The sequence below is a fragment of the Vanacampus margaritifer genome, chromosome 9 (assembly GCF_051991255.1).
Source record: "Vanacampus margaritifer isolate UIUO_Vmar chromosome 9, RoL_Vmar_1.0, whole genome shotgun sequence".
NCBI lineage: Eukaryota > Metazoa > Chordata > Actinopteri > Syngnathiformes > Syngnathidae > Vanacampus > Vanacampus margaritifer.
The window spans coordinates 19,464,075-19,489,483 of record NC_135440.1 but is presented as its reverse complement, the minus strand read 5'-3'; the positions used below and the strand labels follow the sequence as shown (position 1 = coordinate 19,489,483).

At 37.7% G+C, this 25,409-nt stretch overlaps 1 protein-coding gene across 2 annotated transcripts in view; it reads right to left on the bottom strand.

The window, feature by feature from the left end:
* The window catches only part of agmo (alkylglycerol monooxygenase), a 41,703-nt gene that overhangs the window by 14,931 nt on the left and 1,363 nt on the right, over positions 1–25,409 (bottom strand). For both annotated transcript variants that reach the window (XR_013295396.1, XM_077576483.1), the window contains 9 exons: positions 18,517–18,647; positions 18,291–18,442; positions 6,144–6,247; positions 5,963–6,058; positions 5,082–5,148; positions 4,935–5,000; positions 4,743–4,822; positions 4,313–4,447; positions 1,472–1,588 (listed from right to left, as the gene is read on the bottom strand). Coding sequence is in view for 1 of the 2 variants with exons in the window: in XM_077576483.1 (XP_077432609.1) it covers positions 1,472–1,588; positions 4,313–4,447; positions 4,743–4,822; positions 4,935–5,000; positions 5,082–5,148; positions 5,963–6,058; positions 6,144–6,247; positions 18,291–18,442; positions 18,517–18,647 (948 nt within the window). In the remaining variant the exon portion in view is untranslated. The remainder of the gene's footprint in view (positions 1–1,471; positions 1,589–4,312; positions 4,448–4,742; positions 4,823–4,934; positions 5,001–5,081; positions 5,149–5,962; positions 6,059–6,143; positions 6,248–18,290; positions 18,443–18,516; positions 18,648–25,409) is intronic.

Sequence of the window (25,409 nt, the reverse complement as noted above, 5' to 3'; positions counted from 1 at the left end):
GGTGTGTGTGCGTGCGTGTAAATGTGTGTGGGACCACAACTGAGGAGCACAAAAAAAACGAGGAGCAATTTTATTTGGGAGTTTTGAAGGGGTTTGGGCGTGACGGCACTTCTCAGCTAACCAAAACTATGCCTGAGGGGGAGGGGGGGGCTTCCAAAGATAACTGCCGAGGAGACCCGATGCTTTATTTTTCTGATGGAGGAGGAAGGGAAGGGGGTCTTTTGGCTTTGGCAAGTGGAAAATAATAGACAAAGGTTCCTCCAAAGGGGGAGGCCGATCAGTCATCCTGTCACGATGTTAGACGCTGCTCGTTTTTCCTTTTTTGTTTTTTAAGTCAAAGTTACTGGGCTCCAGCGGCCGCAACAAACTGTGTCATTAGTTCAATCATGTTGGCAGACGAGTAGTCTTCAATTAGGGAGCTGGAGACATACGCGCCAGACGCCCCGCATGGACCAATCATCTGAGGCCATGTCAACACTGTCAGCTTTTTAAAAACATCACATCCAAAATTGATTTTAGCTGAGAAAAAAAAAAAACACGACTGGCCATCAACATCTTTATCGATATTATAACCATTTATCAGGCGTGCGCTAAGGATGACGTTCTCATTTTCATCAAGTTATGGTTTCCCTTAGATGTCATATTTTTTTCATATACACTATTGCTCATGCATTTCATTGTTAGAATATGTTTCAAGTTTCAAGGATTTGGTAAAAGGTGGAAACTTTTTGAAAATGTTGGTACAGATTTTCTGCCGAAAGCGACCCTCGTGAGGATAAGCGGTTCAGATAATGGACGGATGGATGAAAAGAACAAATCCACTTGACATGAAACATTTTATATAACACTTTATTTTCTTTAACCCTGGTGAACCCACGGGGTCAAATTTGGCCCCTATAAATTCTGCTACTCAAATAACAAAGACCTTTTTTTTTTGTACAAATTTAACTTCAAAAGTCCAGAGTGCCACTTCTGACCCCTGCATGGGGCCATCTAGTGGATGAATATTGCACTTACATGAGCCAGAGTGGTGGTGACAAGATGGCTAAAATGCAACAAATAAAACCCCAAAATCATATTGTTCAATGTAGCTGTGTATTTGATTGATTATTTTCTTAAATTCTAAATAGTTTACTGACAGTTTTTGTTATTCAGATTTTCCGAAATGATACCCCTAAATCCCAAAGGGTCAAATTTCGCCCTAATCCTAAATTAGGGAATAAATAAAAAAAAAACATATATTTTGGTGTTTAGTGAACTTATAGCAGTCATTAAATGTATAATTCATAATTTTCCAAAGAACAAAAGGGTTCCTGAGTTCTCCAGGGTTAATGGGCCCAAAAAAATGATGACGCCCATATGATGTAAGACTGGCCATTTGGCTAAAACGGCATGGTTGGCCGTTATATAAAGACGTTCCTGCCAAGTCTTTCCAGTAATTGTTATGCATCTTAATATGACAAATACGTACCGCCTGGTTTTCGAAGAGCTCGTGGTAAGTGTACAGGACCAGCAGGAAATGTGTCACCATGTAAACTTGTAAAGGCAGCGAGAAGCTGGGCTCGTGAGGCTTCTCCTTGCCAGTCACCTGCCAGCAGAAAAGAAAAAAACATGTCAAAACACTTGAAACCACTTACCCACAAACACTCGGTGAAAATCATTAAAGCAAAATCTCTTGGACAACCTTAGCCTCCTGGAAAGTCGACCAAAAATAGCCACAAAAAATGGGAGATTTCCTGTGTCTTTTTTTTTTGTTTCTGCTAAAAATAAACAGCAACACCATCTCACTAGTATGTTTTCAAATTTGGCAAAAAACTTTACAACAAATTCACCTTTCAAATATTTTTTCCAAACCAAAATGGCAGTCTTACATTGCTTCTTAGACTTTATTTTGTGGGTCTACTCATGATGATATGCCACCTAAATTTAATGTTAAAACAAACTGACTTTAGGACTGATTTATTTTATTGTATTTTTCTGAAAACAATTCAGCTACCATTTTTTCTGCCTCAGAATACGGTGTTACCAAACTTCTCTGCCTTATCCCACCCACACAAAAAACGAAAATGCTTCAATGTAGCGCCGTCCGTTTGGCTTATCTGTGTGAATGATATTTGGTAGCAATCAGATCACAAAAAGTGGCCAAAATGATCCAAATATGGTTACTTCAAAATAAAATTGCGGACTTCTTGTGTCTTGTTTATTTTTTGGGGTGGATCTACTGATGATAAATATGCTTACCAAATTTTGCATTTTAAAGTTCTACTGAATGGCTGGAGCTGAATTTACAAACAATTCTTATGGTTGTGTTATGAGCGTCATGTTTTATGACGAGTCATCAAACTTTGCAGCCATGATCTTTCTCCACAACACAATGACAAAAACTACATTTCTCTGCAATCTAGCATTGAACATTTATCAAGCAATTGGAAAAAGTCTCCATGTTAGTCTTTGAAGGACCACTGGCAATGTCCAAAGCACGTCTGGTGGGTAAGATTTTCATTTTTTTTAGGGCTTCCTAATGACTTGCAAAATCAAACAATGATCAGTTTGAAGAGACTCAGCGTAAGATAAATAATGAGTTTTTGTCAAAGTCTGGCGACTCTCGTTTGATTTCCATCTCGATACGAATGACATCAAGGGTGTCAAGATCACGGCGGAGTTCATTTTCCGTCTTCTAATGGAGCAAACGCTAAGCCATCACTTATCTGTCCGTATGAAAAATATACAATATGTCAACATCACTGCTGTTTTTCCCACTTATGGGAACCTCTGTTGTGGCAATATTGTTCTCCAATGCTGTAATAAACTTTGTGAAACGCCACAAGTTGTCTTTGAAGGTTATTTCTGGCATGGGAGAGGAGACATTGCATGGAATGTAGCGCACTAGTTCCTATTATTTATTTTTTAAATTGAAAGGGTGAGTGTGTGCGTATATACACACCTGCTATATTTGTTTTTATTCTAAGAAAGTGTTTACACCAATGTTATTTTGTGCAATCATAATTCTATTTATATTTGTTATATATTTTGAATAGTTTAGCACAGTGGTTGTCAACCGCGGTCCTCGAGTAACCCTATCCAGCCTGTTCTCCATGTCTCCAACAGCCAACACAGGTGTTTCAAACGATCAGCTAATCAGCAGACTCTGCATGATGCCTGATAACGATCCTCAGCTGTGTTGGCTAAAGGAGACATGGAAAACAGGCTGGATAGGGGTACTCGAGGACCGGGGTTGAGAACCAGTGGTTTAGCCCATTGAGCCCAATCATAGCATACATTTGTTTTTTAAGAGCAAAAAAGCCCTCCCCCCATACTGCATTCCGTTCATACATGTACAATTTCTCCTCTTCCACCAGTGTTATTTTTTCTTTCTTTTTTTTTAAGGTATTTCATTGTATAAATATTTTTTTTTTCTTCATTAAATCATCTTTTTTTAACCTATCCTCCATTGTTTGTTGAAAACCCAACTCTTTTTGTGCTTGTGTGCATGTGGCGATTTCTTGCCACATCTTTCTGCCAAAGAACTATGTTGAAGTGTATTGACGAACTAAATTTAGAAAAAGTAGTGCTTTGCCGCCATCTTGTGGAAGCTATGTTGAATTTTAAATGTTTTTGTGGGGTGGATTAGTGGGTGGTTCGTTGCATGAACTAGCATTCCAGAATTTCGATTAAAGGTTCCACTGGGATGAAAATATCTCATTAGGTCATCTGGACTTTTTCTTTCTTTTCTTTTTTCATTACTGGAAGACATGAGTCCATCTTTTGGAACTTCCTGAGTCATCTGACCCCTTTCTGTCATTTGGAAACCAAAAAGTGGATGAAAATAAACTGACCAATGACAGACAAGAGAGAAGCCAGGCCGCTCGACACACCTGCAAATACGTCAGGTCGTGGTTCACCTGGTGCGACACGGCCGACCACGAGATACCTTTCATGGCGTTAGGCTTCCAAGGTTGCCTTTAAGGGGCCAATTGAATCGGGAACCTTTTTTTTTTTTTTTCCGAAGTGTCACGCATGAGGGAACTAAATATGTGCCACCATCAACGTTATTTCAAAGCTAACCGCCGGCTCGTTCCACTGGAGCCTTTCTGCAGACACGCACGCACACACACATACACGCACATTTCCACTGCAGCTCCATGCGGTTTTAATCCCAGAGACGGTGAAAATGAACTTATTGTGCTCCGTCTACAAAGGCTTTTCAGCTTTTATTTGATGTGGCCATTCCTTGTAAAAGTCGCCTAAGACTCCCGCTGTGCGGAATTCTCCTTTTGAATGATGTCAGGTCACGACGTGGTCCCGCACCCACCTTTGGAACGTGACTGTAGTTGCCCAGTCGAGGGTTTCCAGGCGTCCAACTGGGACCCTTGACAAAAGTCGAAACTTTGTCGGTGAGAATCGGGTAGGTGGTTGACCTTCTCCACAAGGACAAATAGTAGTGGAACTGAAAAAAGAGAAACACCAAATCACAGACACAATACGAATTCTTAGTTTCGTTTTATGGCGAGTCGTCAAACTTCGCCCACACATGATGCCAAATTATAATATTAATTATTGTCCCCTTTTGGACAATGATTAGAATGTTGTGCTTATAAAACAGCCAATTACTGCGCCTTATTTACCGTCTGTGTTTTTATCGGAGAAATGCTAGCGAGCGTGAGTGCACGTACGCTAGCGAGTATGCTAGCAGACGTGCTAGTGAGTATGCTAGCGAGTTTGTTAGCATGCGCAGTACTCACTTGACTTGTGATGATTTCAAAAGACTTGCTGGGGAAGACCAAGCCGTACACCACCTTGCCCTTCTCTGGTGAAAAGGTACCTAAGATAACACACAACAATTGGCGGTGTAGCCACACTAGCATTAGCATGAGCCTTCCCTTCCTTTCTTTCGCACCTTGCAGTTAGCATGGACCTTCAAAGTGTTTGCTTACCAAACAATCTGTCCCAGATGATCAGAATTCCCCCGTAGTTCTTGTCAATGCAGTATAGGTTTCTTCCTGTGTGAAAAGGTTCACAATAAGAACACATTTTTAGGCTGAGGCGAAGATAAATCACATGACCAATAAACAGGTCCTTACCGTGGTGAACTCTGTGATGCTTGGGAGTGTTGAAGATCCACTCCAGAGGTCCCATGTCTCGGATTAGCTGAAAGAAAAGTAAAGGTCTTAAAGTAAGGTTCTGCAGTTTAGGGGTCATTCTCATACCGGTACTCTGTTTCAATACCTGGAAAGATTCAAATAAATAAATAAATGCTTTAGTCACTAGTAATCAAAATGAAAGTGGGTGGATGTGTCTAACATACATCATCCCAAAAAGTCTAAAGGACCAGTCAGCCATTTTGCTATGCCAAAGATCATGAAACTGGCATAACTTTATTGCAAATTTTACAAAGTTTTGCAAAACGCAAGGAAAAGTCTCAAAGACCCATGCCTGGAACTGAACAGACAGGTGGCCATTTTTATTTGAAGCAGCCATTGTGGGCGAAATCCAGGCCTCGTACTTTGACTTATTAGCTCCCAACACAAGGCCCAGAAGTGCTTAGCTGGACACAATTCATAATTTTCCAGTAATTGTACATTTACTTCGATGTAATAGCGCGTCTGGCTGTTTCGTACACGATTAAAAAACTGTGCAGCAAAATCCATGCAGCAATGACATAAAAAGGGACCATAAAGGAGGCATAAATTACACGCCTTGAGAAAATAGCGTCTGTCACAAGCACTTTGGCTAATAGTGCACTAAAAAGTTTGGAAAAGGGTGTTACAAATCCATTCATTCCCGGGAAGGATCGTTAAAAAATAAAGTACAAAAAGTGATGCCGTCGCTTTGCTTCTGTTTGGAATATTTAACAACACTCATTCATTTTTATTGTGCGGTCTAGACAAGAGCAGGCGGGGACACACAAATAAGATAAGAAATCAGAAATGATCATTTTTTGTCATGTTGACGTGATGCTTACCTCTGTGTGAAGCCAGAACTGGAAGAGCAGATTGAGTTGGATGTGGACAGCGAAGGCGGACGGTGGCACGGCCAAGGCCATCGGCACGTAGAAAACCTGAACATGGCCAGAAATAAGATTCAGAATGTTTTGCGTTTTTTTTTATGGCTGTTAGAAAGGGTGCACAGGAATAGGAACGCACCCATGACGTCAGCTGCTGGGTGAGCGGCTGCCGCAGGGCCGTGGTGAAGTTGTAGTGCTCGGAACTGTGGTGCACCTGGTGGGACGCCCACAGGATGGCCACCTCTACGCAAACATGACACACACAACACATTTAACGGGAACGGACATCTGACATCATTTTTTTCTAAAATCAGTATAATGATATCATTTTTACCACACTCTAAAAACAGTTGGGTCAAAAATGGACCGATCCTCTACTTAGGTCAATTTAACCCAATTTGGGTCAAGAAATGGGTCTTTTAGTTTAAACAACTCGTAAATAATGGTTAGATCCTTTACTTAGATACTTTACCTTTACTTTACTTTACCCTACAGTTTTTAGAGTGCAGGGTTCACCAATTCTGGTCCTTGAGGTCCGGAGTCCTGCAGGTTTTTAGATGTTTCCGCCTACTAGGACATATTTTATTTATTTATGATATTAAGTTATTATAAATTAAGCAATTAGGGTGCTAATTTGCCTGCTTCTGTCTCCAAAAAAGTATCAGGTCTATCATCCTAAACATTTTGATAAATTGAAAAATATGAAGATTTCCACGTCTTACCAGCACTAGTTATGATTTTTCTGCTGATTTGTGACACTCAAATCAGTGTTACACTTCATTATACCATGCAGAGGGAACAAGCTAGTTAAGTTTTACTGGTTAGGGGAGAGGTTTCCGGACCACCACTTGGACCCAGGAGCACTTTGGCACCTTTACCCTTCCAATAATACCATAAAGCAAAATTAAATTGCGGTTTTGCACAGAAGTGGCGATTTCTGGTTTAATTGCACAACTGAGCCCAATTTTCAAAAGTTTTATTGCGTCATTTTTAGTTCATCTCAAGATTCTACTCGATAATGTGATTTATGGCGTTTTATGATTTCATGTACTCTATCACGTCCGACTGACACTTGTGACCTGTATTGAGGCCAACAGTCATAAAGGCAATGGGTCGGGGGTCTCTCGCACCTGAACAAACACGTTGTGGAGAAGTGCGAGTGTGTTCCAAGGACCAATCATAGAAACTACTTCAGAGGAGAGTAGAAACCCAGAAGGATTCCCGGGGATATGTAGGATATTGGCGTTATTGCTGGAGCTCGGCAGGTGTGAGAGAATGGGGGTGTCGGGAGGGAGTGAAGAGGGGGAATTGACACGCTCCAAGTACAAATCACGACTCTGGGATTAGGACAAAACAAGGAGCAGCAGAGCTGGGACGTGAAAAGGATTCCCGAGCGGCTAACGGTTGAAAGTGTTTCTCTCTGGAAAAAGACAGCTGTGGACAAGGTGGACTCCAGGCACTGTTTGGACCACTTAACTGAGCCCCCACCCCAACCCCCGTATTCCACATGTGTGCAGTGCACTATGATCAACAGTCACATTTGGGCCTTAAGTGAAGGGAAGAATAACGGTGAAGATGTCAGTGGAATGTTATCATTTATGAAAATGAACAATGATTGCAATGGAATGTTTTTGCTTCACTTTGTATTGAGTTGACCACAAAAGGAAAACCTAACACCATCTGAACTGCTCAATCTTCTTCTTCTTTTTACATTTTGTTATTTCTAAATAAAGTGTTTTTCTCTTTATCATTATTAATTATAAAATACAATGAAGCCTTGTTTTTTGTGATTAAACCATTCAAAAAAAAATAAATCGAGCTAAAACCAAATTGTAATTCAACCAAAGCAACATTTCCCACAAGGAATAATGTAAATCCAGTTAATCCGTTCCAGACACCCATGAATATTAACAAAATATATATATATGTTTTTAAGATGACTACCGTTTTTGTTTTGTTTTTACAGAAAATATAAAAATATATATAAATGACTAATGAAATAGAATTATATGGTAAAATTCGATTTAAAAAAATAATAATTCAACATTGCTTCTACCCTTTACCATACAAAAATTACAAACTTTCAGGATAAAAATTATGAAAAGTGGGGCATACAAAAACTGAGGTTCCACTATAATTGCTTTCTTACGGTAGCTTTTGGGGTTCATTATTATTTAAAAAATAATCTGAATAAATTTAAAATATATCTTGGGTTTTTATTCATGTCTGTTTACAGCAGAATTCATTCTCTGTTGGAAGATTTTAGCAATCAGCTGCTCATTTTTTTTTTTTTAAATCAGTAAATAAATAGATATGTTCTTATATTTATAAGGGTTTTTTTCTCCGGGTATTTTTACTCCACAAACATACTGTATGCCCAGTTGAGCTCAACATTTTTTGTGCTGATGCCCACAAAACAAAAACAAGACAGCAGAGCCGCTAAGTGCTAATTTGAACAAGTCCTAAGTGTGGTGTTGATCTACCATTAAGTACTTGTTGCTGAGTAAAAATTATAAAGTGTTTATGTTCATGCTTTGTTCCAACACCGCAGTCTTTTTTCCCCTTTTCCTTTTCATGCAACAGTAATGTAGCTTGGCAAGGTCCAGCAGCGCGGCCGCGTTAAGATTGATGCTCCTTGTCACCGCTAGGAAGTGGGAAGCGCTAGGCTTCGCTGAAAAAGCCCATGTCCTCATCTCTGAACTCCACGGGACGCCGCATAGTTTGGCAGATGCCGTTCAGGAGGGAAGAGCTCTTAAAAAGTGAGAAGCAAAAAAAAAAAAAAAACACCAGACCCACCTCAACCGCCTCCAGAAACATCCTCGGAACATTTGGTACGTTTTATTTGGAGGACATTAACTGCCTGCCGCCTGTTGTTGTGAGCTGGGCTCGCCCTGTACAACTATTCTAACGTTGGCCCAAGACAAATTTATTACAATGCTAACTGCTAGGATGCTAAAAGCTAGCACGTGTAGACACGTATTCTTCATTCTGGAAAAGATCTAGTGCCTTAATGGCCAAATGCCACAGTGATTAATTAAAATAAGATACAAAGAATGCTAATAATGCTAACAGATAGCTAACAGCATGCGTGAACCCTTATTGTTCATCGTGAAAAACATCTGATGCCTCAATGAACAAGTGATACTGTAAGGCAAACTAGGATTATGTAGATGTATTATGTATGAATATGCTGACAGCTAGCCAAATGTCGGCCGCGTAATGTTCATTCGTGCCTCAATGGATCACTATAGTGCTAGGGCCAGTTGGAATATGATATTACATGCTATCATGATATCAGTTGACATGCTGATATATAGCAAATTAGCAACCTGAGAACAAATAGCACAGAGTCAAATCTGTGAGAATTGATGAAATACTAACAGTTGGTATGCTCACATATGATCTGCCAGGCTGTTTCAAACAACAATTGATCAGATGCTAATCATGCTAACAGTTGATACGTTGAAGAAATGTGCGATGCTCCCGCCAAGCCAGTGAAATTCCAGCGGCATGACATCAGGCTAAGGCCCCCCTGGCACTAATAGCCGGGGGCGCTTGATTTAAAGTCCTGTGAATGGAAGTTTATCCTGTCAATCACGGCGCTAATGGGCTGTGAAGTAGATGGCCGTGTTTGGATTGGACGCCTCTCGGATGGTGAGCCAACCCAAACACGGAGTGAAGACTGGACAGGACTGGACCGCTACACCACTGTTCAGCTCAGTCACGCACACCAATGCAAACACACTCTTCCTGGTCAGGCCCACTTTGGCCTACTGAAAACAACTCCTTTCTTATATACAATTATGAAGTGGTACGTTCCAAGTTCAGACACAATCCACTGGTCCAACTCCGATTTGGTCGACTTTTGCATTATATTTGGAGTATGGTAATTCATTCAAGAATATAAATAGTCCTCATTACCTTGTGGTTGATTAACTGTCAGTTGAGAGTGCCTAACTAGCTAGGATAGCAGCTAGCACTAGAAGCTAGCTTAGCAAGGCTATGATTTAGAACAGTTGTAGTTTTAGAAAGACCCAAAAATATTTTTGTATTTACTTATTGTTTTATTAAATTAGAAAATATTCTTAATTTTATGTGAATAAAGCTATAGTATAACGAATAACAACAGTTGGTTAACTGTCAGTTGAGAGTACCTAACTAGCTAGGATAGCAGCTAGCACTAGAAGCTAGCTTAGCAAGGCTATGATTTGGAACAGTTGTAGTTTTAGAAAGACCCAAAAATATTTTTGTATTTATTTATTGTTTTATTAAATTGGAAAATATTCATAATTCTATGTGAATAAAGCTATAGTATGACAAAAAAAAGTCATAGTTTTATGAGAAAAGGTATAGCATGAGAAAAATGTTGACATTTCATACCAAAACATTAATAAGACTGTAAAAAAAAAAAGTCATAATTTTAAGACCATGTAATTACATTTTTTTTAATGTAATTTTATTCAGGTTCATTTACAATAATGTTAGCTTAACAGCATAATTGCACAAGTTATTTTTCCAAAATGTTTGAAAATTAAACAATAGTTCAATTGCCTCGATTACAACTATAGTACTATAACCTGAGTGACAATCCTACAGACATTTAAAAACACATTTATCTTTTTTTATTGATATTGTAGCATTATATTTAAAAAAATCAAAATAGGCATTACGTTATCAGGCTAACAATCAAAGGAAAAAAGTGAAGTGATCCTGAGATGTTCACTAGTTTTTCAGAATTTCATCAATAGTACTATAAGCACGTATATGTGCTCCAGTGCTACTACTAGTATGCTAAAGTTGTTTTCCAAAATATGCATTATAGTGGATATCAAGGATATGGAGTATGGCTTTCCATACTGTAGGTTCATTCAGTCTGCTGTAGGTGGCATGTTTTTAAAAGGCTATAAATAGCTTGGTGACATTACGAGGCTAAAAGTAGCCATGACAAAATGGTTTACCGCTGTAACGTTACAGATCTGGTCAGCATCGCTACACCGGTAGTCGTCTATACATTTTCCCCAATTAGCAACAGGGGCCCCAAAGAAAATATCCCATCAGCATTACGACACCAGCGGCAATGAATGTCGACACCGCGCAGGATGGCGGACAGCTTTCGTGCTTTCACTGACATCGGAAAAGATCATCTGCAGTGAACTTTCACGCCCTTGCTATATCGCAGATTTTGAAGCTGTCATTTTTACTGGGCTTTTACAGTACACAGGCCACCAAGCACATTAGAAATTAATTAATGACTTGAGATGATGAAGTCAAAAACATTCCACAGCATGTCAGCAGATGTGCAATGATAAACAGAACGACGAGAAATATGTTGTCAATTGTTGTCTTGCCAGGTCACACTCGTGCATTCCAACACGGAACGTTGAACATCCATATCCATATCTTCCCTTTTCACGGTTGTTTGCAACAAAGTCTTCTACTCGGAAGACTCGTTTTGCTAATCTTTTTGGGCATCTTCACCTTACACGACACTGTACCTGTTGTTCAAATGAGCAAGCGTAAAACAACATCTTTCATAGTGTTTACGTTTAAAAAAAAAACATTTGCGGATAATTTCTTGTCATTGTGTTTATTTCTACTGTGCAAGTCGATGATTATTAGAAATAACTGACAAGAAATTCTATACATTTTGATGCCATGATTATCAGGCACATTATCCGATATGGTTCCTTTTTGTTACTTTTTTTTAATGATTATTTTTAGCATTTCTAGAAATTTATATTGAGCACATTGTCATGAATCACTGGCAAGAGGAGCAATCACATTTATTAAATAGGTGCGCTTAACAGTTTTTCCCATTTTTATTTATGGATATTCCTAGGTGTGTTTATTTCAACTGTGCACGGTGGTGGTTATCATGAATAACGATCCCATAAAATCTAATGGCTCAATTATTGGACACATTAACGAGTTTTGGTATTCTTTTTTTTTGGTCTTGCGTCTGTGGATTATTTCTTCTGATTGTATTGATTTCTATTTCTAGAGATTTCTATTGTGCACAATGACAGTTTATGAGTAAGTTGTGAGAGGAGCGATTGCACTCCTTACAATGACACGTACATTGGATGCATTATCGAGTCGACAGTGGACGTTTAGAAACTATCATTTCGAGTCATTTGTCTAAATTTCTATTGTGCACGATTAGAGTTTTGAATAAGTGACGAGCTGAGCAATCATATTATATATTATTTCCATTGTGCAAGGTAAGGTGGCAGTTACCATGAATGACTGGTGATATTAAATTCATTGTACAATACATTGGCCAATCATGCTAGGCCACAAAAAAAATCATGTGGTGGGCCAGATCCGGCCCATGGACCTTGAGTTTGACACCTGTGCACCAAGCGGTCGTAAGGCGCTCGTCTGGGTTCAAAGCCCCGCTGATGTTGTTGATGTTATATGTGCCTCCCGTGAGGCCTTTCACTCTCTTTCTGCCGCAGCGCGACTCCCACATCCTGGCCTTCGAGGCGGGGGCGGGGTTTTTTTTTTGGTCAAACCTGCGCCGAGGCCAGGAACTCGCCGTCACCGCCAAGATTTATGAAGTGGCCCCTGGGGGCCAGGTTGAAGCTTCTCTGGCAGTTCTCTTGAAACAATAACATCCACACGGGAGGAGCACTGAGCGCACGTGTTTTGTCTGCTGCTGTCTGCACAGCTGACACGGCACACGGGAAGTTCAAACATATCCGACAAAAAAGCTCCTGAGCACGACTGAAAGATGCCGACCGCATCGACTGGCATGATTGATTCTCTGCGCTTAATAAACTGACATCCATTTCCTCCAATCAATACATTAATCAATCAGGGGTTGGACTACTGGCTTCACTGGTAAAGTATCTTACATATAAACTTAGTTCAACTTTAATCTCGATATTCTAAACATAAAATTACGATTTTTACAGTATGTTTCTAAAGTTACGAGTGCTTTTCCTTGTAGTATTATACCTTAATTTTCATAATCATTACTTTTTTGCAAGAAAGTTCAAGGTTTTTCTATGAAAATGAGGTCTTATAAAACCACGTTGTGCCACAAGAATCCAGTCAGGAAAAGTAGAGGCATAAATCGGGTTTCCATCCACCCATTTTGATTAAAATTTTTAAAAATGCAAAAATAAAACGAAATGGAAACGCTAGAAATTCAAAAAAAGGCCCAAAATTCGCAAAAACGTTTTTAAACTTAGATGGGGTGGATTTTGAAGTGTATCAAAAAAAGGAAAATGCTCATTTTGGCTATGGAAACTGGTTTTGCGAATAACCGCGTCACACATATGTTTGTAGTCCCCTCCCCCAAAAAAATGTCGGAAGATAAAGTAAGGTATGTTTGGGGACGACGACAAAACATAAATCTTTTTGGAATTAATTAAAGAAGCGAATATTAATGCTATTTTAGATGGAAAACAGCAAAGAAACGCTAGGGTTTATCAAGAATTACAAAAGCAAACTCATACGACGTCATCGCACGGCGCAATCGCTTCCTGTTCTTCTTCTTCTTCTTTTAAATTACTGGTGGATCACATCTCTATGGTGTATACCGCCACCTACAGCGGCGGAGTCCCCTCTCAATAGTCACAAAAAAAGAACAGATGGAAAGTCGCATGTCCGTTTTGCGCATTTTCAGTAAATTTGCTTAAAAAATTTGAAACCTGACTATAGATGGTCGCCAAAGAGCAGAGAGAATAAAGTACGTATAGTATATCGTCGCTGTCCTGTGAAAAACACTTATGTCCATTTTTGTCAATTTTGACATTTTTACGTTTATGGGACGAAACAATGCAGACATCCCAAAAACTTTTTTTTTTTTTAAATGGACATAAGTGTTTTTCACAAGACAGCGACGATATGCAAACATAAAACATAATGCTAACATAAAACCACAAACTGGCTAACTAATGCTAATTTAGCATTGATGTTATGGTCATTGGAAACCTTTCAATTGCAGTAGGAGGGGCCAACATCGAAGACACTTATGACGAAGCAGTTTTGACCTCGGTGGTATGCCTGACTCCTTCTTGTGACTGCCTAGCGCCAAAATTGCATTGCTGGATAAATGTTGTCAGAACTTTGGGAGGCTTTTTGATGTTTGTTTTGTCCCTGCCTTCGCACATATTGATTAAGCTATGCAGGCACTACTTTGCGTGCAAATATGAACTTGCCTTTCACTCTATTTATAGATGCAAAATCAGCCAGCGCAATTTATTCTATTCTAATCTATTTGCATATGTTTCTTAAGGTCATATAGACGAAAAGTCCACAAGAGGCAGAGGATCCTTTCACCGGTCGCTCCGGGTTGAGACTACAAGCCATTAGAGACACAAGCGTGACCATTTAGCCAGACCGCTCTGCCTTTTTGGGCCACTAAAAGCAGCGTGGCCCGGCGAGACGTCTCTATTATCTCGTGTATAATCAAAGGCGGGACAGCCGAGGGTCTGATTAATGGCCTCCGCCCGGCCGGCGGGGCCGCATTTAGACGCAGAGCTGCCATTAGTGGCGCTGCAGATAGACGCGTAGAGTAAACAGCATCAACGTGCCTGTCAACAACACGGCCGCGTCCGACCCCGGGCCGCCTCGCGCGCACCCAAAACCATCTGCTTCCACGCTCCCTTTTGCTATTCTGGTGCACTCCTCAGGTTATTTGATGGATGCGGTCGCAGCTTAACTAAAGGTCACGTCTTGCCCAGAGGTTAGACTGTTTGAGGCGGGGAGCTGCCACTGGCTCCTCCGCAAGCCAAATGACACACAAACACCACAAGGTTTCGCAATGCTACCAGGATGGTCACAAGAGGCAATACTGCGATACCTTCAAGTTGTTCAGTTGCAAGTGTGCTGAAAAACATTTCCCAAAATTCACTTTTTGGTACCAAATACGCACTAGGGATGGACCGATTATCGGCCAGGCCGATTATTGGTGCTGATATTCGCCATTTTGACAAATATCGACATCGGCCTTCGGAATCTGACGCTAAAGCTGGTATCTCACTGAGCGGTGAACGCGTAGCAAATTTAGGGTTTTCATCAGGATTTGTAAGATGAACACAAGACAGTTTTTACTAGTTGTCGCAAAGACATTTCGAACATATTCAGACCATTTTTCACTGTCTGTGAAGAGCTTTTGAAACTTTTTACGAACCTTGACGAAAACCCCAAATTAGCTACATTCACATGCATTAGTCGCTCAGTGAGATTCGAAATGAACGCTGACACTCCTTAGATTTTTGGGAGGTTTTCAATTAAAAAATAAAATAAAATTAAGAAATTATGCTGAAATTTGGGAAAACTTGATTTACAGTAGAAAACTTTAGTAAACTATTTAATTGCTTAGTTTTTAATTTAGCTTAACATATGTTGATGACCCTAGAAGCTACTTTTTGTTGTTGTTTTTTTATTTTTAAATAAAGATGTCAGTTCTGTATATGTTTCAAATTAAAAGAATTTTTTTTTTGTTTTTACGCTAATATTTTCTTTTTTACTGCAAATTAATATCAGCTTGAAATTTCAGTTATCTATGGAGGACCGAAACTGCCCAAATTAAAAAACAAATAAATACATGAATAAATAAAATAAATATAAATGGAAATAAAAACAAATATAGAACTATATATATATATATTTATAGTTGTTTTTATTTCCATTTATATATTTTTTCAATATAATTAAATTTTTGTATAAGTTTTTATTTTTTATTTATGTATTTATTCATTTAGTCATTTATTTATTTTAAATTTTGGCAGTTTTGGTCCCCCATAGTTATCGGCCTCCTTGACTACTAATAATCGGTATCGGCCTTGAAAAAAATTATATCGGTCTATCACTACTACACACCTCAGTAGACCTCATTTAAGACAAAGACTTACAGTAAATCAAAAGGACTGTATTATTGCTAGGGATTGAGACTGAGCCGTTCCATGAATATTTGATGCCCCACTAAAAAGGTGTTCTTTACTGCAGCTACTTTTTATATAACTTCTGGTATAAAAGTGACTTTTCCCCATCATAATATTACAACTTTATTCACATAAAAATTAAGTGATCCCAACAGTAAGTTTGGTTCCGTAAGTGAACCAAATGGAAGTCACGGAAAACAGCTCGCGCTGGCAAAAAGTCTGCTCCGGTTTGGACTCCGGAGTTTTCCGTGGCGGGAGAATCCTAAATTTGCGCGTGTGGCCAGCGTGAAGCCGAGCAGAAACGTCTCTTTGGTAATGAAGACATCAGCGTGGACGTCTGACTGCCTCTCCAAAGTGTTTCCACTTAATTACACTGCTGTCCCGCTTTCATGTGGCTACGGCAGAAGGGGGAAAAGGCCATAAAAGACGAGAAGCTGAAAGTGCTGTTTTACATGGAGCTAATAACAGCCTCGCATCCCCGCGCACCACGTTCATCTTTTTGCAATTTTCTATTGGACGCTCTCCATGACGTGAAACGAGAAGATTTATGACCCTCATGCATCCACACAAAAAGAACTTTAGGATTTTTCACAGCACTCAGGAGACAGCAGACTTCTGCCAGAAGAACAATGTTGATTTGGCTCGGCATCAAATGCATCAGCTGTACATGCTATCATTTTTGCATTAATATTTCACTGAGAATAAAAAATGAGGGCGGCTCAATTATGAAGAAAACATTCATCACGATTCATTTAGTAATGATCGCAATCACGATCAGGACAATCATTTGTTTTTGGAAAATGTTGAAACATGTTAAATGTATAAGATTTATTAAATTAGTCATTTTGAAATAAAAAAAGGTGCATATGAATGCATTTAAACAACTCAAAATTATTATTAAAGGTGCATTGTGTCGTTTAAAAAGGTAATGTTTTTTTCTTTTTCTACATCATGCATGCTCCACCAATGTCCAGATGAGTACGAAGAGCCCTGACTGTTTTACTCTGACTGCGCGGACCATGCACACTCCACAGTTTCTTTGGGGAGGGGCGGAGTATTTCTTACCTCATTTGAAGTCATGTGTTCGTTTGTCAACTGTGGCTGTCGCTTTAAGGTTGCGCACGTACTCGCATGCGCACCATCAGCGAGCGTGACACAAATGCTTGCAGTTACGCTTTGGGCCAGAGGTGGCAGTCGTGAGTAAAAAATATCCTTTAATAATCTTTTATTTTTGTTTACGATTATGTCGATTTTGGAATTGTGGTGTGTAATAATTGAAATTGTAATTGAATTTTGATTAATTGCACAGCCCTGCAAATAAAGTTTAATTTTTTTATTGAAAAATAAATAAACACAACAAATATTCAGATTCAAATATAATGGTTAGGTTGTTTTTTTATTATTATTATCATTATTTAATAGCTTAAAGGTACAAAAATCGCTCTTGGGAGGTTTCTATCGAGAATGCCATAAATATTTGTCAACTGTGGGCCCGTGTAGCCTCTTTTGTCGGCGATATAAATATTGAATATATAGATATAAAAATATAAAAAATAATATATATATATATATATATATATATATATATATATAAAAATTTGATTTAACCAAAAATCTACATTTGGCTTTTCTGACTTTCTTCACAATTTAGATTTTTGCTAATTTCATTAAATGTTTTTTTTTTAATCCCTAAATTAATAAAAATTTATAGAAACATGGTCTACGTATATAGAATTTTTTAACCTAATTCTGGTTACTTAATTCTGTCTGTTAGCGCGAGCCACTACATCGTGATAACTTACATTGATGTTTCTGCATTTGGCAATTTATTATTATATTATATTATTAGTATGGGATTTTTTTTTAATGGGCTTTAGGTGAACTGATGAATACACACACGCACGCGCGCACATGCTCACCCACATACAAAATATATATATATATATGTATGTATATATATATATATATATATATATATATATATACATATATATATGTATATGTATATGTATATATATATATATTTAAAAAAAAAAAAAAAGAAAAAAAAACATTTTTATTATTATTTTTTTAATTTATTTGTTTTTTAAAAAAAGGAGAGCAATGATGATGTCAAATCGAATGAACAATACTGAGCTCTCCTGAGGAAAAAAAAAAATTAATAAAAATGTCAGTGGATCAAAATAACTTTTTTCTTTGAGGAGCAGTTATGCTAATCAATTACTTCATTTGAGGAGCAACTTTCTAATTACGGGGAGCATTTTTTTTGTAGGTTAATCCCAGGGTTTTATTAACCAATACAAATATGACAATATAACATAAAAAACCACAGTATACCTCGAAACCATTAACGCATCTCACCAGGAGTGTGAATATTAGCGTGAAAGTACCGTGGGCGAAGCGGTGGAACCAGTAGTAGCAAAAGTCCACAGCCAGGAAGCTGAGCCACCAAGTCCAGGCCGAGTCCCAGGGCAGCTCCACAAGGCGGAAATGCTCCCACACGTACACGTAGGCTGACAGTTCCAGACCTCGCACCAGCAGCCTTGAAGGAGGACAACGTTTGAGTACATTTGAGTAAATGTCGCACTGAACAAATTTGAATGAGTGAACACTCACAGCGGGAGCCGCGACATCATCCCTAAAGACAAGGAAACGATGACATCAGCTAGGTTGAAAAGTTTCTCTCCCGAGATCAACGAGCCCAGCAGCATCTCCAGAACCACCAGGCCCAGGAACAAAGGGTTAGCCTGCACACATACACACACATTCAATCATGACTCAGCACCTTTTTAGCAAGTACAAATAAGACATCCAGTGTTGCTTTTTTCAGGACTATTTGCTTTGGAGCAACTAAGAAAAAAAAAGAAGGCAACTTTCAAGTGTGGTCATCCGTGATGTTTGCTTCCCAGCAGCGCCAGCATGGAGGAGGCTGCCAAGGAATACACTGGAAGAACATGTACATTAGCAAAAAAGTAAAATAAAATCATAAAAAAAGAATAATAAAAATAACTTCTATCATATTCACATCATATGTAATCTTCCATTGTCGCAGCTATGTGAAAAACATATCCATTTTTGTCATCAAACTAAATGTTGATCAAAAACGTAAAAAAAAAAACAAAAAAAAATATACAGTATATATACATTTTTATTTTTTAATGAGGGGGAAATGGATGTGTTTTTAAAAAGTTTTTTTTTTTAACTTTATTTAGTTATTTTTTATGTTTTTGGGATGACTGCATTCATTTTCATCCCAAAAACATAAAAATGTAAAAAATAAAATTAAAAAAATGGACATAAGTGTTTTTCACACGAAATGTGCGTATTGTATTGCACACTACTGGTACTTTATTATCGCAATGTGCATTTTTTTTAATCTACCATTTTAATTACTTTCTAATCTGTACAACAGTATACTATTATTTATTCCATATTGTGTGTTGATAATTATTTTAATTTTGCACGAGGGAGCGACACTATCTCGTTGTATCTTAATGTTACAATGACAATAAAAGGCTATTCTATTCTATTCTACAATATTGACATCATCTTTAAAACTCGAAACCGATTTTCCGATTCAAAAGACTTTTGTTACACCTAATATGGTATGAACAGAGTATGCGTCACTGTAGTTAGAACACGCGTGTTGGTATTGTGTGAAAATAATGCATTTCATGGCGAGAATGAGGAATGCCATGTAAAAAGGCCACCGATGTTCTGCTTAAGCCACAAGGTGAGCAGAGTTATTATAGTTTTGGCATTTTCATTGTAGTTAGTTTTTATTTCGTTCTGAGTTTTGTTTTGTAAATTTAGTACGTTTTCAGGGTGGTTCTGTTTTTATTATTTTTTTTTTTTTTTTAAATGCTTAGTTTTAGTTCGATTCAGTACTAGTTTTCTTTTTTGTGTGTGTGTGTGTATTATTTGTGCGCAATATTTAAAAGTAACACATTTCTTACCTAGTGTTGCATTTCAGCTGAGTTAAATGAAAAAGCAGGCAAACTGAGCCATTTGAGCCAAAAGTTGAGCGACGTCATCCGAAGGTGCTTTTCTATTGGCTGCTGCTTGGTGACATCACTTCTGTGTGACACACTTTCAAACGTCTTTATTCCCGTTAATAACAAAATAAATATATTTAAAATCACATTTAAAATCATCCCCAAAGGCTCATGTATTAAATAATTGACGAAAACGAAGAACATTTTCGCAATAATTAATTAGTTTTAGTTAGTTTTGTAAACATAAAATGTAGTTTCAGTTAGTTTTTTTTTTTTTTTTAAATAGCATTTTCCATTTTATGTTATTTCGTTAACAAAATGGTTTTGTTTTGTTTTGATTAGTTTTCGTTAACTAAAATAACCTTGGTGGTGAGTCAGCATCGCTTATGGCACATTTTCCAGTTGTATATTTGCAAATTTAAAAAAATATTTCACCTTCTATTTAATGTTATGTAAACCTGGCTGTCATTGCTTTTTAATCCATATCTGGAAGGTTGACACATGACACATTTCGGAAGTGTTTCACTCGGGTGCAGAAACAAAAATGAAAATTGTATCATTTTATGCATGTAAAACTGAATAAATGCTGCGATACGCCCGCTTCTCTGCAAAACATGTCATAACATCTTAATGGCACTGTCAAACATGGAACTAATTACTGCTGCTCAACTTTATCTGCCAGACACTTCGCCACAGCAGCAACATGTGTGCGTTTCATATGTGTGAGTCTGTGTAGCGCAACGCCGGGGAGTCGTCAACAGGCGCAAAAATTCCAACATCTGGTCACAGACTGCTACGGACACGTCCGAGTCAAAAGTCCCGTTTCCCCCTCTGAGCAGTAAATTTGAGTTCATATTTGTTTGGGGTTTCTATTGTAAAAAGTAACAAAGGGTACGAAACAATAGTTGTTGTTTTTTGGTCAGCTTTGCTGTTTGGGCATTAAGTCACCATGTAGAAATGCTCAATTCCCATAATTTATTCATTATATTTTATTCATACTTATTATTTACATCATCTACTATATGCTAACAATATGCTACATCTAGGGATGTATGGAATATACTGTTAGATGGTATAAATTTGGCGTTCACAATAATGTTAATAGATGATGTCATCGTGTCTGCCTTAGTGTGAAAATGGCTTAAGGCACGTCTAAGCGGTACTGGAGCTTTTTTTTTTGTTGTTGTCTGTTTTGTCTTTTTAAGCCTATCAGCCACCCATCGTCACTCCTATTTGGACACTACTGAACTAACTGCTAAGTCGCTAAGCTAAATTGCGCCGCCAGCTACCACCTTCGGCTGGCTAAACGCCGTCAGCTAAACACAGTCCTCACAGGTTAGCGACACTGTTCCTTTAAGTCACTAATATTTGCCTAATAAGCTACATTTTTCTAGCAAATATCGGTAAACCATGCGACACACCAAACAAACAATGACATGAGAAGACGGAGTAGCCATGCTAGCCGCTAAGCTAACATGAAATATAAAGCAGCGACACAGCCGAATAAGTGGGGTAGCATTTAACAGTTTTGCCTTACTAGTAACTTGTAGTGGTCCTACTAGCATGCTGAAGTTATTTGATATCCATCTTAAGGTTGCACCAAGTAGGCCAAAAGTGTCACTAGTTCAGTAGTGGAAAAAAACATTACTCGTAAGACACAGTCTTATTGGTGAGGCCAAAAAGTATATTAGCACATGAAACTTGAAGTGTGCTGATTAACCATCTTATGGTAACGCTAGCAGGCTAACACAATGCTAGTAAGACGCAGTCGTTCTACAGTGCGCTGAATAATTGTCGATCTATATCAAGGATATGGAATAAATGCTCAAATGGCTTTTCATAGCTAAGTCGATTCGACGCCGTCTGCACTTTTGTAGCCTTTTACGCGCCGCTTTTTGTTGGGGATAATTTGGTTCCTCGCGTGGAACATTTGCCGACCAGATGTGGGCGCCTTTCCCTCCATTCATACGTCTCGCCGAGGTCACGCTTGACATAAAACATGGCGGCTGACAAGACACTTTTATCCCGGCTTTCACTACCGCAAAAAGTCTGTAAATCTAAAGACGTCCACTATTAAAGGAGTTCTTCTCTTTTTTTCCCCCAAGAGTCAACTAATTAAAGAGGAACATAACAAACATTGTTGAGTCACTAATTGTTCTTATACACTAAATGAGTTTTATGGCAGTTAACGATGCCAGCTTACAAACCGCACAATTATAAAGTTCCCTTCGCACGCTGTCAAATGACAAACAGAGTCACCGAGACTTAAGGAGGCATTTAAGGACAGGTTGCACTCAGGGAGTTTGGAAAAAAATGAATACAGCCTTGAGAAACGAGTTTAACAATATGCAAAAAAAGTAATTACACAGAAGTACAGTATTATTTTCTTAAATAATACGGTATAAAGATGCTAAATACTTATTAGTCATTGCAACTTAGCATGTTTTATCATGACTATACCTGGCCAGCTTCAAAAAAGGCTTAATGTATTGTTGACTTGTTTCTGTTTCGGTTTATTTGTGTTAAATTAGAAGCTCTTGTGCTAAACTCGTGGTGCAGTTTGCTTTAGGTTTGAACTATTTTTTTTTACTCATTGTTACTCTTCTACACAAAGGTTTTTCTGTTTCAGCCCCGAAGTATGTGAATCATGAGCCATTAGACTGAGCAGAACTGCCCTTGCAATCACCTTTCATGCTATCTGTGACTATAACTGCCATTTTATTCATGGCGAGTCCTCAAAATGATGATCAAATTTGGACACAATCGCAATATTTAGGGCCCTCCGGTAGCGCTGATGAATAATTGTAGACCCCTCCATCATTTAAATTGCACACTAGGCCTGGGCGATATAAACAGTATATTCAATATAAGATGTAAATTTGGAAAATTGCCAAATAGGACGCTAAGAAAGTTAATTAGTCTTTTTGTATGATAGGATACAAGACTGAAGCGTTAGCAACGAGCCACTGCAGCTGCATTCAAATACCGCCAGACATTTCAAACTCGGACAGAAAAAAAAGTCAGTCTATGCATTAACTCATTCACTGCCATTGACGGCTATAGACGTCAAAAATTCATTTGAACTATTTCTATTAGTTTAACTCTTTTTTCCACTTTTGTTAACAAGGGTATGAAAAACAAATTTTTTGGGGTACATTTAGAACAGATATAAAATTTGTGATTAATCGTGAGTTAACTAGTGAAGTCATGCGATTAATTACGATTAAAAAAAAAATCACTTGACGCACCAAATTTTTTATATTTTTTTCCTTTTTAAAAAAATAAATAATTGTAATCATTCTTTTTTGTTTTTACTAATCTTTTTTTTTTTTTTTTTTTAGAAAAGATTATAAAAAAATAAGAGCGTCAGGAGATAAAAAATTTTTTATCGTAATTTATCGCATCACTTCACTAGTTAACTCACAATTAATCACACATTTTATATCTGTTCTAAAACAATAAAAAAAGAATCTAGGTTTTCGGGGAAAAATGTTAAACTAATAGTTAAAATGAATTTTTGACATCTATAGTAAATGAGTTAACCATCTAAACGATGTAAGCTTTCTATCAATCTATAAAAGCTGGCATACATTAAGAAGAATGATGGGTGTGATATCACTTTTTTTTTTTTTTACTTAATTACAATCGCAACTAGTCACTTGTGTTTACAATACCGAATCATCTACTAGGCTTCCATCCTCCATTCTAATATGGTATGAATAAATCTGCTGTTTTATAATAATTCTTTCATTGTTTTTTTTATCCATATAGCTTCTATAAAGGACTATGTAAACCAGTAAGCAAATTATTTATTAAAAAAAAAAAAAAAAAAAAACATTTAATTCCATAACGTGATATATATCGTTACCGTGAAAGGATGCAGTTTATACCGTGATATACATTTTTGGCCATATCGTCCAGCTTTATTGCACAGCCCGCATTACATCAAATGGCCGCCGCAGGAAGACTCTGGCCAGCCGCATCATGGTGGGATGTGGCTTCGGGAAAGACGGACGGAGCTTTTTTGGCATCCTAACACTCCTAATTACAGCCATTGTGTCGGCTATGTGACGCACTGCCGACTTTGAATCCCCGTGGGCTAAAACGTCTTATTTTATTTTGCAGTTGCTGTAAGTGAGGTTGAGAGGTGGACGGAAAGTGGAAGGAAAGCACCAATTCTCCACTTCCTTTGCTTTCCAATTTTGATTCCACTAAGCTGGTACATTGTCTTGTCAGTAGTCCAATTTTACACACTAAAATCTGTCTAATTATCTTTGTTGTCGTTTTAAACCTATGTTGTGAAACGCATAAGTAGTCTGCCATATTGGTTCGAAGGTGACATTTTCAGAGGATTTGGGTTTTGGATTTGTACATTAACAACACATACAACACATAGGGAAGCAGCCATTTTATTTTGAAGGTGACATCTTATTATTAACTCATTCCCTGCCGTTGACGGCTATAGACGTCAGAAATTCATTTTAACCATTTCTATTAGTTTAACATTTTTCCACTTTTTTTTAACAAGAGTAGGAAAACCTAGAACTATTAAAGTAATGCGATTAATTACAGTTAAAAATGTTAACCACCTGATGCAATTAGACAAAAAAAGAAAAGATTATTAAAAATTAGGGGGGTCAGGCGATTAAAATGTTTTATTGTAATTAATCGCATGACTTCACTCGTTAACTCTTGATAAATCACAAATTTTACTTCTGTTCTTAATGTACAATTAAAAAAAAAACTAGGTTTTCATAATCTTGTAAACAAAAGTGGGAAAAAATGTTAAACTAATAGAAATAGTTCAAATGAATTGTTGACGTCTATAGCCGTCAATGGCAGTGAATGAGTTAAAATTATCATCCGCCACAAGTACATCTGATTTATATTAAATCTGGCACACTTCGACGTGGTCGCAAGGGCCGGTGATCCAACCCACAACCTCTGGGTTGGAAGACGACCACTTCACCGCCTGAGTCTCCATCCTCATGAAAGCATTACAAGAAATACACCCAAATGTATAAGATACACAAGAAATTCCGCATCCTTTGGTTGCAAATTTATTAATTCAAGTATAATGTATTGTATTTTACACTTCTGCAAACTACATGTAGATAAAAATATAATGACGAAAAAAAAACTAGTATATATATATATATATATATATATATATATATATATATATATATATATATATATATATATATATATATATATATCACATAACACATATTAGTAACTGAATACATTAGTATCATTTATAAGCATATCAATATTATCTTTGTAACCCCTAGGCGTTATTGTGACCATTTTTGGGCTTTTTTGTTGGTTCTGACTAAGCCATTTCTAAATAAAATACTGCCCACGGGTTTTTAAATGCAGCATTTTTTTGCATTCAGTACAGTGTGAACCTAATGAAGTGTCTGGTTAATGTTTTGTTTGTTCTCTTATCTCTCAAAAGTCAAGTCACATTAATTTATACAGCCCTTAAGCACAGCAGCGTCTGAAAGTGTC